This window comes from Lithobates pipiens, unplaced genomic scaffold (genome assembly GCF_037356315.1).
Source record: "Lithobates pipiens isolate NorthernLeopardFrog02 unplaced genomic scaffold, aLitPip1_a1.2 Scaffold_3, whole genome shotgun sequence".
NCBI classification, from domain to species: domain Eukaryota; kingdom Metazoa; phylum Chordata; class Amphibia; order Anura; family Ranidae; genus Lithobates; species Lithobates pipiens.
Window position 1 is genome coordinate 52390543 of NW_027507790.1, and position 19113 is coordinate 52409655.

At 44.9% G+C, this 19113-nt stretch overlaps 1 protein-coding gene across 2 annotated transcripts in view; it reads left to right on the forward strand.

The window, feature by feature from the left end:
- Positions 1–18706, forward strand: part of LOC143940391 (catechol O-methyltransferase-like) — a 181251-nt gene extending 162545 nt beyond the window's left edge. For both annotated transcript variants that reach the window (XM_077461683.1, XM_077461684.1), the window contains one exon: positions 16166–18706. In XM_077461683.1, the coding sequence (XP_077317809.1) occupies positions 16166–16345 (180 nt within the window). In that variant the 3' untranslated portion in view covers positions 16346–18706. The remainder of the gene's footprint in view (positions 1–16165) is intronic.
- The last annotated feature ends 407 nt before the right edge of the window (positions 18707–19113 follow it).

Consider the following 19113-nt stretch of genomic DNA (forward strand, 5'->3'; position numbering starts at 1 on the left):
GTGTTGCATACACATGGTTGGACAAAGTTGTTGGAAAATCTGATCGTTCGGAACGTGGTGACGTTCATTGTGTGCGACGGGACTACATAGAGGCTAGTTGCTAATGGCTTTGATTTCGTAAATTGATCTGAGCATGCGTGGCACTTTGTCCATCGAAATTCTCTACAAATGATCGGAAAAAGTCAGATCAGATTTTTTTTGTTGGAAAAATTTAGATCCTGCTCTCAAATTATTTCCGTCAGAATTTCCGGCGAAAAAAGTCCAATAGAGCCCACACGTGATCGGATTTTCCGACATTATAATCCGATCGGACCTTTTCCGTCGGAATTTCCAACCGTGTGTACATTGCATAAGAAGCACAATAATGACATCACCAGATTTTCTATAAACTCCTGTGCATATGACCTTATAGCTGTATATCTGCATTGCTGCCTTAGATCTCATGCTGCAGATATAAAGCTATAAGACTGTATGTGCAAGCGTGGCTAGGCATACTCACATACCAGGATGTGCTCTGCTATTTTATTTATTTTTTTGTAATTTAGCATTTACTAGCAAAACCCTTTCATTCTCAGCAGAGGGGACATTTCAAGTTAAAGTGTATTCAAACCCAAGAACAAAACTGTAATACATTTCTGTCTATCAGTTCATAAATCTGGTGGTTGCTTTAGTTTTTCTTTTTCAGATTTTTTTTTTTTTTACTATATTGTATCTATAGGGAAGCACTATTGTCACTTTAGTCCACTTGCTCTGGATTTGGGCTTCAAAACACCTCCTTCTCTACTCATTTCCATAACTTGGGGGGAGGTGTTCTGTAGTGCTGACAGGTGGACTGGGAAGGGCTGATAACACTGCTTAAAGAGGAGCTCCATTCTCCCCCCAAAAAAATTTAATGCATTAGCTACAAATACTGTAGCTGCTGACTTCTTTTTTCTTTAACAGAAGGAATGTTTATTGCTATAAAAACATCAGTGTACATGTGAATGTCAGCAGATGTTACAAAAAACAGGTTTTCAGTACATCATCAAAGTATATAGAAGCAAGAAAGACATCTTCAAGGTAAATACAACAATCCATTTACATCCAGAAGATGATCAGATATAATGCGATGCCAGACTTGGGGGGATCGGGGGGGGAGCAAAAAATGCCAACAGGAAGAGGGGCACAGATATTGGGTGGGGGGGGCCGGGGGAACCGGAGGCAGGGAATCCTGGATTGGAATTACAGCGTAAAGTGTCTAGCCTCCACCCAGGCCAACCAAATTTTGTGGAACTTTTTCAGTAATTATACATCATTTAGTATACTGGCAGAATATCATTTATCGGCTTTTTCCAAGTGGGGATCAGCTGTCTTCCATCCAAGCAGTATAGTTTTCCAAGCATAGTATGCAGCATAAAATATAAACAGTTTGCAGGTAAATTATATGTCATTCCTAACAGGAAGATCAGGGGGTCCAGTGTTAGGGACACCCCACTGATCCTCTGAAGGTCAGCAACCACCGCCTGCCATGTGTATGAAATTTCCCACCTCCCTTCGACATCTTGGGCAGAGGGCATCAGATGTGGGGTAGATAACCGATATAAATATGTCCTATGGAGGAATTTTAACTGGATAAATTGGTCTTTGGTGGAAATCATAAGGGGAATGTATTGTTGGAGGGTTTCGGTCCAGTCGTCATCTGTCAGGGCCAGTATATCAAGTCGTCAAGCCTGAAGGGCCCTACCCACCCCCACACAGGTAAGCCTGAAAAAAAATGGAGGAGAGCGTCTGGTCTATTTTGCGGGCAATAAGAAGCCGTTTCACCCAGTGGGGCTCAAGGACGATGAGGCCAAAACCAAATTTGCATAATGTCATCTACAGGTATTCCCACTCCACCATGTCAAAGTCCTTTATCGGCATCTAATGAAGCTACCACCTCTGACCCATCCCCACCCGGTCGACCACCGTAATTAACCGCCTGAGGTTAATGTCTGTGCCCTTGCCTGGTATGAAGCCCGTCTGGTCCCCAGGTATTAATGAGAGTATCACTTTGTTGAGTCGAACTGCCAAAAATTTAGTGAGAAGCTTAGCGTGTGTGTACGTTTAACAAGGATATGAGCCTGTAGGAGGAACAAAGTTCCAGATCCTTTCCCGGCTTGGGTATGGCCACAACCACTGCACGCGACATTGAGGGGGGCAAGGAGGAATCTGTAAGGCACCTCAGCAATACCTCACAAAATTTAGCCGCTAAGGATGCACTGTGAGTCTTAAAGAATTCAGCTGGTAAACCATCCTCTCCAGGGGTCTTGCCTGTCTGCATGGAGGCTATGGCACTCTGTATTTCCTTCAGCATGAGTGGAGCATCAAGTCCCCCTTGCGTCTTCTCAGAGAGCTCAGGGAACTGAACAGACTCCAAAAAGGAGTGCAGTTCAGCCGGGGTATATCCAATCCTAGAGGAATACAGATCTTCTTAGTAGGAAGCAAAGCGATAGTTAATTTCTCCGGGATCGGATAATAGTCTCCCATCTATATCTCTAATATTGGCCACATGTGCCGATATCGTCTGTTCTCTGGAGAGCCAGGCGAGTAGGCAACCCGTCTGCTCACCCTGTTCAAACACTCTCTCTTATATAACTGTTTTTTGGCCACCGAGAATTTGGACCTCCCTCAACGCTACAGACAGATCCTCCCTTTTGCCCTCATCCCCAGTCAATGTATACTGAGTCTCCAGCAGCTGGGCACTGGCCTCTGCTTGGGCCAGCACAAATCGGGAAGAGTTACGAGCCAAGCCTATGGCGGTCTGGTATTGTTCCCTAATGTGTGTTTTAAAACGTTCCCAACTAGAGGCCGAAGGGTCCTGCGGGGGGGAAGTTGACCAGTATAACTAAATAGCCGATACCACCACCGGCTACACCTGCTCATTAAAAACTCAATACCTCGAAAGGCGCCACAGGGATGCAGTCGGGGCCACCCTAGTGCGTAAGTTTAGAAGAATAGGGGCATGGTCTGAAATACCTCTGGGAAAGAACGATTGCTGACATAGATTAAATCATAGATTAAATCAATGCGGGACATAGCAGAATAGGTCGCAGAGTTAAAGGTATATCTGTGGGTCTGAGGGTGCTTCCACCTCCAAACATCAATAAAGCCGAACATGGAGACCCACCATGAGAGCGGTGAGTCTGTGGCCATATCTGGAGTTAATTTGTCAATCTTAGGGCAGAGGACCATGTTGAAATCCCCAACCAGGATGGCCACACTGTATGGAAAAGGTAGCCACCAGCTGCACCACCCTGGTGAGGAGAGCAACAGTGGCAGGCAGAGGGATATATAAGCCCACCAACACCATGGGTAGACTACCAATTATTGCTTGTACTATTGCAAATTTACCCTCGGGGTCCAGGTCCAGCAAATCAAATGGTAGGGTTTTCCGGACAAGTATATTGACCCCTCTAGGATGTGTAGAATATGTAATGTGGTAATAGTTACCCACCCATGGCTTCTTAAGGCTAAGCACTCTACTCCCCACTAGGTGCGTTTCTTGGAGGATACAAATGTCAGGATGGTAATTTTTAAGGAAGTTAAAGATCAAGGCCCCTTTGATTCTGGAGTTTATTCCCCTAATGTTCCAAGAAATCAATGTCAGCTGAGACATGGCAGTACCAAGGTAAATGGGAGGTAGGGCTGGACTACCGCATCAGGACCCCCACAGAGGGCCTGATGTAGAATGTGAAGCCAGGGGGAGACAAAGGCCAACCCCGACCCCAGCTGCAACATCTGCCAAAAGCATATACAAAGCACTCCCTCCATAACAAAATGAAACCAAGAAAGGATGAACATGAAAAAAACAATTCCCACAAAATACCCCCAACCTCTACCAACCCTGTACATCAGGGATGTCCAAACTTTTTACAAAGAGGGCCAGATTTGATGAAGTGAACATGCGCGAGTTCCAACCATTTTGCCTGACATTCTTTGAACCATTAAAATTCGCTCTAAGTGTGTTTGTCTGAGCACTAATACACTTCCCCACAAGAATTCTCTTGCCTTTGTGGCTGTGTGTGGTGAATGTTTGAACTCAAGTGTATTATTTGGATACAGCGTATTTATTGGCGTATAACACGCACCATCACTTCAGGGAAGCTTCAGGAAAAAAAACTTACAATTTTAAATAAAGAACTGTGAAGCAAAATAAGGGTCAGTGTCCATCTGCAGACCCACCATTGCTAGGAATGCAGTGCCCACCATTGCCGGGGTTGCACCCACCATTGCCAGGGTTGCACCCACCATTGCCAGGTATGCACCCACCATTGCCAGGTATGCACCCACCATTGCCAGGTATGCACCCACCATTGCCAGGAATGCTGCCACCATTGCCAGCAATGCACCCACCATTGCCAGGAATTCCCTCACCATTGCCGGGAATGCTGCCACCATTGCCGGGAATGCTGCCACCATTGCCGGGAATGCTGCCACCATTGCCGGGAATGCTGCCAACATTGCCGGGAATGCTGCCAACATTGCCGGGAATGCACCCACCATTGCCAGGGATTCACCCGCCATTGCCAGGAATGCAGTCACCATTGCCAGGAATGCAGCCACCATTGCCAGGAATTCACTTGCCATTGCCAGGAATGCAGCCACCATTGCTGGGAATGCACCCACCATTGCCGGGAATGCACCCACCATTTCCGGGAATGCACCCACCATTGCTGGGAATGCACCCACCATTGCCGGGAATTCACTCACCATTGCCGGGAATTCACTCACCATTGCCGGGAATTCACTCACCATTGCCGGGAATTCACTCACCATTGCCGGGAATGCAGCCATCATTACCGGGAATGCAGCCACCATTGCCGGGAATGCAGCCACCATTGCCGGGAATGCAGCCACCATTGCCGGGAATGCAGCCACCATTGCCGGGAATGCTGCCACCATTGCCGGGAATGCTGCGACCATTGCCGGGAATGCTGCGACCATTGCCGGGAATGCTGCGACCATTGCCGGGAATGCTGCGACCATTGCCGGGAATGCTGCCACCATTGCCGGGAATGCTGCCACCATTGCCGGGAATGCTGCCACCATTGCCGGGAATGCTGCCACCATTGCCGGGAATGCTGCCACCATTGCCAGGGATTCACCCACCATTGCCAGGGATTCACCCACCATTGCCAGAGATTCACCCGCAATTGCCAGGGATTCACCCGCCATTGCCGGGAATGCAGCCACCATTGCCAGGAATGCAGCCACCATTGCCAGGAATTCACTCGCCATTGCCGGGAATGCTGCCACCATTGCCAGGAATGCAGCCACCATTGCCAGGAATGCTGCCACCATTGCCGGGAATGCTGCCACCATTGCCAGGAATGCAGCCACCATTGCCAGGGATTCACCTGCCATTGCCAGGAATTCATTCACCATTGCCGGGAATGCTGCCACCATTGCCAGGAATGCTGCCACCATTGCCAGGAATGCTGCCACCATTGCCAGAAATGCAGCCACCATTGCCAGGAATGCAGCCACCATTGCCAGGAATGCAGTCACCATTGCCAGGAATGCTGCCACCATTGCCGGGAATTTCACCCACCATTGCCAGGAATGCAGCCACCATTGCCAGGGATTCACTCGCCATTGCCAGGGATTCACCCGCCATTGCCAGGAATGCAGCCACCATTGCCAGGAATGCAGCCACCATTGCCAGGAATGCAGCCACCATTGCCAGGAATGCAGCCACCATTGCCAGGAATGCTGCCACCATTGCCGGGAATTTCACCCATCATTGCCAGGAATGCAGCCACCATTGCCAGGGATTCACCCGCCATTGCCAGGAATGCAGCCACCATTGCCAGGAATGCAGCCACCATTGCCAGGAATGCAGCCACCATTGCCAGGAATTCACTCGCCATTGCCGGGAATGCTGCCACCATTGCCAGGAATGCAGCCACCATTGCCGGGAATGCACCCACCATTGCCAGGAATGCACCCACCATTGCCAGGAATGCACCCACCATTGCCAGGAATGCACCCACCATTGCTAGGAATTCACTCACCATTGCCGGGAATGCAGCCACCATTACCGGGAATGCAGCCACCATTACCGGGAATGCAGCCACCATTACCGGGAATGCAGCCACCATTACCGGGAATGCAGCCACCATTACCGGGAATGCTGCCACCATTGCCGGGAATGCTGCCACCATTGCCAGGGATTCACCCACCATTGCTGGGAATTTCACCCACCATTGCCAGGAATGCAGCCACCGTTGCCGGGAATTTCACCCACCATTGCCAGGAATTTCACCCACCATTGCCAGGAATGCAGGCACCATTGCCAGGAATGCAGCCACCATTGCTGGGAATTTCACCCACCATTGCCAGGAATTTCACCCACCATTGCCAGGAATTTCACCCACCATTGCTAGGAATTCACTCACCATTGCCAGGAATGCAGCTCCACAATTGCAATTGCCAGAAATGCAGCCACCATTACCATCAGTGCAGCCATGGAGGGCAGGACGAGCACTAAAGACATCCTACTGGAGAATCTCCTGTTTACACAGCGGCCTCTTTAAGAGAAAGTCCCGCCTTCTTTGATGGACAGCACAGTCGTCCAATGGCAGAGACGGGACTTCCTATTACAGAGGCTGCCGTGTAAACAGGAAATTCTCCTCCTGTGTGCACGGCACTCGTCCCGCCTCCTCCCTCCGAGGCAGCCGGACTATATATCTTTTGTGGCCCCGGCGCTGGGAGATCGCCGGGGGCCACAAAAGATATATATGTTTAAATAATCAGGCGGGCCGTTCAAAACCGGACCGCGGGCCGCGATTGGCCCGCGGGCCTGGACTTTGGACATGCCTGCTGTACATCCATCCAATCTAGGATGCACTTGGATCCCCAAACTGAACAAGGTTGTACTCCACAAAGGGACATGAACATCATTCAAGAAGGCGAGATCTAATCCAGGCAAAAAGTGTTCTAGGCACAAGGTAGCGATGCCGCCAACGGGGCAGAAAGCACAGGATATGTAAATTATACACTAATTTAGGAACAAGAAGGTATGTAGTCCAGGTATCTCTAACAGGAACCAATGTGGAAATGCAGGACAATGATATCCAATGAGTCTGCCATTAGAAAAAGTAACATACCATAAGCAAGGCGGGTGACAGTCATCCATCATACAGGCTAGTTGTGCTCCAGACACCGTGGGCAGCAGGCAAAATCAGCCAACAAATAGTCTGCCTGGCAGCTTAGAGGATTGGGATAAACAGTATAAACTGCACAGATTAGCAACAGGGGAGTATGGATCAGTTCCACGCTGACCGCCTGGCAGTAGGGAGGCAAACAGGCTCGCCAACATGGTGGCGAGTCAGGATCGGTTCAGGGAATACAGAGAAACAGTAAGGCAGTACTCACATGGCTCCAACCATCAGTATAATGAGGGCATCCGTCATCTCTAGCCTGTTCCCAACCAGCTCCTGTACTTATACGTCGGCAGAATGGCACGACTGGGCAAAGTAACGTATCCGTACATTGCTTTGAATTTCCTGCCATGCCCGTGTGCACCTGCCGCAAGCTCCGTGACTGTGCCCGGGGGTCCCGGGGACTCAATCACCACGGGGATACCCACGATCGTGTCACGGGAGCTCAAGAACGGGGAGATGCCGATGTAAACAGCATCTCCCCGTTCTGCCTATTGACAGCACCCTGATTGTCTTCTCCCTGTCATCGGGAGCAGCGATCAGTGTGATGTCACACACAGCCATGCTCCCAGACAGTTAGAAACACGCCCCTAGGATACACTTAACCCCTCCCCGTCCCCTAGTGGTTAACCCCTTCACTGCCAGTGACATTTTTACAGTAATCAATGCAATTTTATAGTATCGATCGCTGTATTAATGCCAATGGTCCCAAAAATGTGTCAAAATTGTCTGATGTGTCCGCCATAATGTCGCAGTCATGATAAAAATTGCTGATCGCCGCCTTTACTAGTAAAAAAATTATTAATAAAAATGCCATAAAACTATCCCCTATTTTGTAGACGCTATACAGTGCCTTGTGAAAGTATTCGGCCCCCTTGAACTTTTCAACCTTTTGCCACATTTCAGGCTTCAAACATAAAGATATAAAATTTAAATTTTTTGTGAAGAATCACCAACAAGTGGGACACAATTGTGAAGTGGAACGAAATCTATTGGATATTTTAAACTTTTTTAGCAAATAAAAAACTGAAAATTGGTGCGTGCAAAATTATTCGGCCCCTTTACTTTCAGTGCAGCAAACTCACTCCAGAAGTTCAGCGAGGATCTCTGAATGATCCAATGTTGTCCTAAATGACTGATGGTGATAAATAGAATCCACCTGTGTGTAATCAAGTCTCTGTATAAATGCACCTGCTCTGTGATAGTCTCAGGGTTCTGTTGAAAGCGCAGAGAGCATCATGAAGACCAAGGAACACACCATAACACACCACACACAATACTGTTGTGGAGAAGTTTAAAGCCGGATTTGGATACAAAAAGATTTCCCAAGCTTTAAACATCCCAAGGAGCACTGTGCAAGTGATCATTTTAAATGGAAGGAGTATCAGACCACTGCAAATCTACCAAGACCTGGCCGTCCCTCTAAACTTTCAGCTCAGACAAGGAGAAGACTGATCAGAAATGCAGCCAAGAGGCCCATGATCACTCTGGATGAACTGCAGAGAACTACAGCTGAGGTGGGAGAGTCTGTCCATAGGACAACAATCAGTCGTACACTGCACAAATCTGGCCTTTATGGAAGAGTGGCAAGAAGAAAGCCATTTCTCAAAGATATCCATAAAAAGTCTTGTCTAAAGTTTGCCACAAGCCACCTGGGAGACACACCAAACATGTGGAAGAAGGTGCTCTGGTCAGATGAAACCAAAATCGAACTTTTTGCCCACAATGCAAAACGATATGTTTGGCGTAAAAGCAACACAGCTCATCATCCTCAACACACCATCCCCACTGTCAAACATGGTGGTGGCAGAATCATGGTTTGGGCCTGCTTTTCTTCAGCAGGGACAGGGTGTCTATTTTTTTATTTTTTTGTGGCTATTGTTTTGTTTATAGAGCAAAAAATCAAAACCGCAGAGGTGATCAAATACCACCAAAAGAAAGCTCTATTTGTGGGAAAAAAAGGACGCCAATTTTGTTTGGGAGCCACGTCGCACGGTCGTGCAATTGTCAGTTAAATCGAAGCAGTGCCGAATCACAAAAAACTTTCTGGTCAGGAAGGGGGTAAATCCTTCTGGGGCTGAAGTGGCTAGGGAGGGAGAGTATTCATCCATTGAGCCACTTTAGCAGGCAAAGTAAAGAAACAGGTTGCTTCCCCATCCACCACCCAGGGGAGAGCAGGGAATAACATGCTATACCTACTCCCCCCCCCCCCCAAAAAAAATTGCCAAATGTAAAGGAGGTATGTGGGAGGAGGAGAAAGAGTGGAACTACCCCTTTTGGGTGAAGTTCCGCTTTAAGATTCCAGTGTAGCACAGGAAGGAAGCACACAAATTTAAGACACACTAAGAGCCGGTTCACACAGCGGGCGATGCGAGGCGACACGACTCGCCTCGCCTCGCTCTCGCAAGTCGCCCCCGTTCTGTACAATGGAACCGTTCTGAGAGGAGCGACTCGAGTCGCTCCGACTCAGAAAAAAGGTTCCTGTACTACTTTTGGGCGACCTCGGGGCGACTTGCATTGACTTCTATACAGAAGTCATCTGCAAGTTGCCGCTGAGGTCGCGGCAGGTCGCGGCGAGGTAAGTCGGAGTCGCCTCGCCTCGCCTGCAGTGTGAACCGGCCCTAACAGTTTATTTTTTTTTGTTCCAGCAAATGAAAAAATAACAGCAGATCACAATACCAAAACAAGCTATGTTGGTTCAGTGACCACCCTTTCTGTTCTGTTGAATTCTGACAGCAGGAAGGCTCTCCCGCCCCTCCCCTTCCAGAATTCACAGATTACAGATTTACAGAGCTGATCAGATGCTGGTTTTCCAGCATGTTTCTTCGACAACAGCCAGCTTCTGTGGGTAGACAACTGTGCACAATTGTGGACAACTGTGCACACAGACCGAACCAGACAATTTTCGGACAGTGTGTACCCAGCTTTAGTATACCCGTTCCAACATGCTAATCACCTGGGCACAAGTACTCTGCAGGAGACAGCCCATGCTCATGATCTCTTCTCCGTTAATATGGCTAATATGACCATGTTCCCTCCAAGCTGGGAAGGTGACAGAATAAATTTAAAGTGTTACATAGTAGGTGATAGAAAAAAAGAGAAGGGGGGTGTGTTGCGCTTCCTTAAATACCAAGAAAGAAATAGAACTCATAAAGTAAATAAAAACTAGCAATACTCCACAGAGTGTGAATAAAAATAAGTGCGATAGTGCTTAATATGTAGCACTTAAAGCGGTAGTAAACCCGCATTTTTTTTTTTTTTTTTTTTAAACCTGCAAAGCAAAAGGCATAATGAGCTAGTATGCACCGCATGCTAGCTCATTATGAAATACTTACCTTAGAACGAGGCCCCGACATCTCGCCCGATCCACGCCGAGGAAGCCGACATGCTCCCTCGGCGTCTCTTCCGGGTATCGCGGCTCCGGCGCTGTGAGTGGCCGGAGCCGCGATATCGTCACTCCCGCGAATGCGCGCGGGAGATTTAAATCCGGCCGGACGAGCGCTGCCGGATTTTCGCGGAGAGAACCCCCTTGTGCGCATGCGCCGCTGCAGTCAGCGGCGCATACCGAGGGGAATATCTCCTAAACCGTACAGGTTTAGGAGATATTTTTTTTACCTACAGGTAAGCCTTATTATAGGCTTTCCTGTAGGTAAAAGTTAAAAAAGTGGGTTTACTTCCACTTTAAAGCTTATAGAGTTGCATTTAAATGAACATCTGATATATAATGTGCTTGTGCGTCACTCCAGTGTCTAAAAATAGGCAAAGATGTGTCTAAGGCTATAAAGTGCATATAATAGATTAATATTGCAATGTGTATATAAAAAAAAGGTAAAGCATCTGTGATGAAACTACAAACAAATATGTACCAATAAATCGATGTGATAAAATGGTCTAAAAAAGATTCTATAAATGCTTTAGAAACAGTGATCTAAAACGTGCAAAAAAAACAGAGAGAAGTAATAGTATATTCCTTGATAAAAAAAAGGAAAAGGAATAGCAGCAAAAATGTGGATCTCGATAAAGTGTCCCATACACAGTCCAATCGTGCAACTTTAGAGTGTGATTTCACAACCAAACATAAAGTGCAATGTGCCAAGATAACTCACCTCCAACGGTGTCCCGTGTCAGTGCTGGTATTCCTAAATAATTACCTCACGGCTGCAAGGTATACAGCAAGACAACAAATTTGCAGGGGGAATTCCGGGGGGTCAAATAGGCTGTGGCTGGGACTTCTGACAATGCCGCTCTTCAAACAGGAGCGAATAAACAGGCACACACAGCTTAACAGATCGGTGGACGGTACGAACGTCACTTCCAGTTTCCTACGCGTTACGTCACGAATGGACTTCAACTGGGATAGCATTTATAGAATCTTTTTTAGACCATTTTATCACATCGATTTATTGGTGCATATTTGTTTGTAGTTTCATCACAGATGCTTTACCTTTTTTTTATATACACATTGCAATATTAATCTATTATATGCACTTTATAGCCTTAGACACATCTTTGCCTATTTTTAGACACTGGAGTGACGCACAAGCACATTATATATCAGATGTTAATTTAAATGCAACTCTATAAGCTTTAAGTGCTACATATTAAGCACTATCGCACTTATTTTTATTCACACTTTGTGGAGTATTGCTAGTTTTTATTTACTTTATGAGTTCTATTTCTTTCTTGGTATTGTAACATTGGGGTGTTTAGCTCAATTGGTAGATGCATTTTTTAGTTCACATCAGGCAGGCGTTTATGGTTAAGGGCCTGGTAGCCCACGTTTATTATAAGAAAACAAAATATTAGTACATCCAGAAATCCCACGCAGGGGTCCAAGCTTACATTAAATACACAAAAAATCCAAATGAAAATGCTAGCCCACCTGGCTACTCTTCAGCAGTAGTGCTGCTATAGGTACTTGCTCCGTCCACAAAACTGCTTGGACGCACACAGTCTTAGGCTCCTTGTACGCACACAGCTTCAAGCCCTTTAACACACAGCTTTGGACTCCTTGGACGCACACAGCTTCAACCCTTCAACGCACACAGCTTTGGGCTCTTTGGACATGCACACAGCTTCAAGCTACTCCACTCCACCATCCCTCACACTCCCTTCCCAACAGCCCCTTCGTTATATGGGCTGTGTGCAGCTGGTCACACACCCTGCTCGTTATCACCAAGACCTGGACACAGGGTTGGAGATCCCTCTTTCCTCCAATTTCACAGGGACAGAGCCTCGCTCTGTCACAGTATTTAAGGAAGCGCAACACACCCCCCTTCTCTTTTTTTCTGTTTTCTATTGAGAGTTCACTCAAAAAGTGTCTGCTGCTCCGATTAGAACATACTTTTTACTTCTTTTCCAAAAAAAAAATTTTTTTGCCATAGAGCGCAGGAGCCCCTCTATATACACATAGTAGGTGATGTTGAAAAAATACACAAGTCCATCAAGTCCAACCTATGTGTGTGATTATATGTCAGTATTACATTGTATATCCCTGTATGTTGCGGTCGTTCAGGTGCTTATCTAATAGTTTCTTGAAACTATCGATGCCACCCACTGAGATCAACTCCTGTGTGGAAGGGAATTCCACATCCTTGCCGCTCTTAAAGTAAAGAACCCTCTACATAGTTTAAGGTTAAACCTCTTTTCTTCTAATTTAAAAGAGTGGCCACGAGTCTTGTTAAACTCCCTTCTGTGAAAAAGTTTTATTTATTTGTATATTGAAATCATATCCCCTCTCAAGCGTCTCTTCTCCAGAGAGAATAAGTTCAGTGCTCGCAACCTTTCCTCATAACTAATATCCTCCAGACCCTTTATCAGCTTTGTTTCCCTTCTTTGTACTCGCTCCATTTCCAGTACATCCTTCCTGTGGACTGGTGCCCAGAACTGGACAGCATACTCTAGATGCAGCCGGACCAGAGTCTTGTAGATGGGGAGAATTATAGTTTTATCTCTGGAGTTGATCCCCTTTTTAATGCATGCCAATATTTAGTTTGCTTTGTTAGCAGCAGCTTGACCTTTTTCTATCTTAGATTCCCCCAGAGGTTCTCCCCCCAGTGTATAGATTGCATTCATATATTTTCCACCCAAATGCATTATTTTACATTTTTCTACATTAAACCTCATTTGCCATGTAGTTGCCCACCCCATTCATTTGTTCAGATCTTTTGGTTTGCAAGGTTTCCACATCCTGCAAAGAAGTTATTGCCCTGCTTAGCTTAGTATTGTCCGCAAATACAGAGATTGAACCGATTAGCCCATCCTCCAGGTCATTTATGAACAAATTAAATAGGATTGGTCCCAGCACAGAACCCTGGGGGACCCCACTACCCACCCCTGACCATTCCGTGTACTCCCCATTTATCACTCCCCATTTATCACCACCCTTTGAACTCGCCCTTGTAGCTAGTTTTCAATCCATATACTCTCCCTATGGTCCAACGGACCTTATTTTGTACAGTAAACGTTTATGTGGAACTGTGTCAAATGCTTTTGCAAAATCCCGGAAAAACACCACATCCACGGGCCTCCCTTTATCTAGATGGTAACTCACCTCCTCATAGAAGGGTTAATAGATTTGGCAATAGGTTTGGCAAGAACGATTCTTCATGAATCCATGCTGATTACTGCTAATGATACCGTTCTCATTACTAAAATCTTGTATATAGTCCCTTATCATCCCCTCCAAGAGTTTACATACTATTGATGTTAGGCTAACTGGTCTGTAATTCCCAGGGATGTATTTTGGGCTCTTTTTAAATATTGGTGCTACATTGGCTTTTCTCCAATCAGCTGGTACCATTCCAGTCAGTAGACTGTCAGTAAAAATTAGGAACAATGGACTGGCAATTACTTGACTGAGTTCCCTAAGTACCCTCAGGTGAAAGCCATCTGGTCCCGGTGATTTCTTAATGTTAAGTTTCCCAAATCTAATTTTAATTCTGCCCTCTGTTAACCATGGAGGTGCTTCCTGTGATGTGTCATGAGGATAAACACTGCAGTTTTGGTTACTGAAGCCCCCCGATTCCCTCGTGAAGACTGAGGAGAAGAATAAATTCAATACCTTCGCCATCTTCTCATCCTTTGTAACCAGATGTCCTTCCTCATTCTTTATGGGGCCAATATGATCTGTCCTCCCTTTTTTACTGTTTACATACTTAAAAAATTTCTTGGGATTTTTTTTTGCTCTCCTCCGCTATGTGTCTTTCATGTTCTATCTTAGCCGTCCTTATTGCACCCTTACATTTCTTGTTGCATTCTTTATAAAGTCTGAATGCTTATGATGATCCCTCAACCTTGGCCTTCTCCTTTGCTTGTATATGCATTTTTACATTGAAGTTAAGCAATCCAGGACTTTTGTTCCCTCTTTTAAATTTATTACCCAATGGGATGTATTGGCTAATGCCCTTATTTAATATGCTCTTAAAGCAAACCCATCTCTCCTCCGTGTTCTTTGTTCCTAAGATTTCATCCCAATTTATGCCTTCTAGCAAGGCTCATAGTTTAGGGAAGTTGGCTCCTTTGAAATTCAGAATCTTTGTATTCCCCTTATGTTTCCTATTTGTGTGATTTATACTGAAGCCAATTGACCTGTGATCGCTGTTGCCTAAATTGTCCTGTATTTCCACATCCGTGATCAGGTCTGTATTGTTGGTAATCAATAGATCCAGTAACGCTTTATTTCTAGTTGGTACGTCTACCATCTAACCCATAAAATTGTCCTGCAAGATGTTTAGGAACTGGCGAGCCTTAGATGAATGTGTGGTTCCCTCCGCCCAGTCTTTGTCTGGATAGTTAAAATCCCCAATTATGATAACACTTACCATCCTTTGCTGCTAAACCCAGTAATATGAAAATAGTTCATCCGCCCCCCCACAGTGCCCACAGTTTATAAATCTTCTTTTTACATTAAAATACTGCCACTATATACCTTTTTGGATGATCTGTATACCACAGTCAGTGATAAACTGCAGTTTCTCCAGTGCTGAGAGTTCAGGTGGGAGAAGATTTCCACTACAGCCTGTATACATGCCCACATGTGTGATGTCAATATTATGTGACCTGGCTAGCTCTGAGAACAAGTAAATGTTCTCTCCAGCATAAAAGACACAACTGAGCATGTGCAGGTCAGCTACCCTGCCTGTGTTAGCTAGCCTTCCCCAGATAGACAGTGCAGGAGGGAAGGATCTATGCATACAGGAGCAAAGCGCTTTTTTACACAATGCAGAGGATTAACAACTTAAGTTACACAGTGGGTATAACAAGCATGCTAAGCTGCATGTACAGACTGATTTTTACTCTTGTGGGTTTAGTAACACTTTAACATGGCATTAAAAAAATATTCCCTCACACCTCCCGATCACTGTGCTAGGAAGACCACTGGCCCATTGGCAAATTGCAGGTAGTATGCGGGAAGGGCAAGCTCTCTACTTTTCTAGCTAATGTAGTGATTTGTATATTAAAGGGGAAGCTCCACTTGTCTGCCTCCTCCAACCTCCACTGCGACATTTGGCACCTTTTGAGGGGAGTGGGTACCTGATTTTGATAGGTATCTGCTCCCACTTTCTGCTCAGCTCACAACAGCGAACTCAACCAGAAGTCGGGCCCCCCTTCACAGGTCCCAGAAGACTTTGGCCCATTCACAATGCACAGCACACTTCGCTCATGCACAGTAGGAAACTGGATGTGAAGCCACAAAGCTTCACTGTACATTTCCCTTAGTCAAGATGGCAGTGCCAGCATTCAATAGCCAATTGAAGAATCAGCTCAGGTGAGGACACCGCTGGATTCGTGGACAGGTAAGTGCCCTAATATTAAAAATCAGCAGCTACAGTATTTGTAAACTTAGATTTTTTTCTGAAGAAGCCTGGTGCTCCTCTTTAAGCCCACAGGGTATTGAGGATAGAAGGATGTTTTTGTAGGCATGTACAAGCATATCTATGTGCTAAAGCTAATCTAATAAGTCTTTTTTTTTTTCTCTACAGAAATGTGGTTTGCTCAAAAAGGGCTCTGTCCTCCTCGCAGACAATGTCATTGTTCCAGGGGCTCCAGACTTTTTGGAATATGTCCGTACTTGTGATCGCTATGACTGCACACACTATCCATCCTTTTTGGAGTATATGAGTGAGAAAGATGCACTGGAGAAGGCTGTGTTTAGAGGATAGATGTTATTATGATGTAAATAGGTCCAAGGAGCCTTTAAAGAGCTGTAAGAACAAATTATACTCTTTGGTTTATGGCCCTTGTCATGGTACAGTGACTTCTTGCAAGGTCTTATGCTGGCCTTAGATCTATAGAAATTTGTTAGAAAATCACTGTTTTTCAAACATTCTTTCAATTAACTTAGAGTTAAAGGGGACAATTTGACAATTGGTTTTGATCAAAGTGAGTAAAAAATAAAATGGAAAATATTTATCAACTCTACTGGGAACTAACAATTTTCTAACCATTGAATTCTCAGAAGAGAAAATTGTATGCGTATTAACTTGTCAAAGTTAATCTGGAAGTAGAACGCTCACTCTACAAAAAACAAGACATTGACATGCAGTGGCGTACCTAACACATTTGGCACCTGAGCGCCCCCCCCTCCAAAAAAAACATCATCTTGTCTGTCTGGGATTACATCAAGAGACAGAAGGATCTGAAGCAGCTTACATCCACAGAAGATCTGTGGTTAGTTCTCCAAGATGTTTGGAATAACCTACCTGCCGAGTTCCTTCAAAAACTGCCCAAGTGTACCTAGCAAGAATTGGTGCTTTTTTGAAGGCAAACGGTGGTCACGCCAAATATTGATTTAATTTGGATTTCGCTGAAAGCATGCAATGCTGAAATCATTATTAATTTACTGCATTTTTTCACACCTGCATAAAACTTTTGCACGGTACTGCATATAATCTTTTCTACAATACATAGGTGGATGGTAATGGCATACAGTGTGTTCGAAAAACATTCTGCTCTTGATTATAAAGCACACTGAACTTGGATTGTTACTTTTAATTCGTATGTTTAATTTCTCACCCCGTATTGTCATTTTTTTTAACAGTTCTATTATTGGCAAATATACTGTACATTTTCACAATAAAGGAAATGTACTGTATGTGCAAGCCACTGATTTTCATTAATTTATTGCGCTTATTTTGTCTGAATAATTAAAAATAATGCCAATTAATGAAGTAATAACAACATTGTTTAGATAGATATTAAAAACTGCATTGACTATGGCTAGTACTAGGTGTCAAATTAGCTCCTCTAGAGTACACAAACTATTTTTTGCTTAACAGATATACATAGCATTTATTTATATAGCACTAACACTTTCTTTTAACCACTTGACCACTGGGCACTTAAACCCCCTTCCTACCCAGACCAATTTTCAGCTTTCGGTGCTCTCACACTTTGAATGACAATTACTCAGTCATGCAACACTGTACCCAAATAAAATTTTTGTCCTTTTTTTTCACAAAAATAGAGCTTTCTTTTGGTGGTATTTAATCCCTGCTGGGTTTTTTTTTGTGCTATTAATCAAAAAAGACCGAAAATTCGGTAAAAAAACCAAAAAAAAACCAAAAAAAAAAACCTCTTTCTTTATTTTAAAATGTATTGGCAGAGTATTGGCAGATTATTGCAGTGTTGCAGTGTATTGGCAGAGTGTTGCAGAGTGTTGCAGAGTGTTGCAGAGTGTTGCAGAGTATTGCACAGTGTTGCAGAGTATTGGCAGATTATTGCACAGTATGGGCAGAGTACTGCAGATTATTGGCACTGAGCAGCGCTGTGGGCACTTCACATCCAGCCCAGAGTGTTGCTACCATCTCTCCCCCTCTCCCCTCTCACTGTACCGATCTGTACAGAGAGGGGAGGGAGGAACCAGCGTCATGAAGTGAAGCTGGTTTGTTTACAGGTGATTGTCAGTCATTTGACTGAGTGATCATGTGGTAAACGGCTGCTATCAGCGGCCGTTTGCCGTGATCCATGATGCGCCGGGTCCGGTCACAGATGTTCCTGGGTGCACACCCCAGGGGGCGAGCGGGAGCAAGATTCTGGGGGGACATCCATGGACCCTCTCCCAGAATAAGCCGACAGCTCTGTAGCCCTCTTTCGGCTATGGTCCGGTCGGCATGTGGTTAAAGAAAGTATTCAAGCTTTTGTTTTTATTCCTGACCCCTGTAGTGGAGATTACAGTCTAATGTCCCACACACAAACTCAGTCCTGTTTGAGTGTAATCCAACTAACCTGCTGTTATTTCAACTGTGGGAGGAAAACCACATAAAAATACATGCAGGCAGTGTTCTTGTTGGAAATTGGAGAATCCAAGCAATGTGAGATAACACCATGCTCTGTATTAGGGCCAACTGTGCATTTATCTTTTAGAAGATATGAAGAAAGATCTTACATTTGTCCGTCTGTCAGGCCAAAAAATTGCATATTTACATATGTTTGTGCTTTCAAGTTTATGAACTGATTTTTATATAATCTTTTATTACTTGTATACAATTTGTTTTGCAAATAAACCTTTAATACAGAGTTGACCTGTGATACATGTTGGATTTTCTAAAGTGTACAGTGCCTTGCGAAAGTATTCGGCCCCCTTGAACTTTTCAACCTTTTGCCACATTTCAGGCTTCAAACATAAAGATATAAAATTTTAATTTTTTGTGAAGAATCACCAACAAGTGGGATACAATTGTGAAGTGGAACGAAATCTATTGGATTTTTGAAACTTTTTTAACTAATAAAAAAATAAAAAGTGGGGCGTGCAAAATTATTCGGCCCCCTTGCGTTAATACTTTGTAGAGACACCTTTTGCTGCGATTACAGCTGCAAGTCGCTTGGGGTATGTCTCTATCAGTTTTGCACATCGAGAGACTAAAATTCTTGCCCATTCTTCCTTGCAAAACAGCTCGAGCTCAGTGAGGTTGGATGGAGAGCGTTTGTG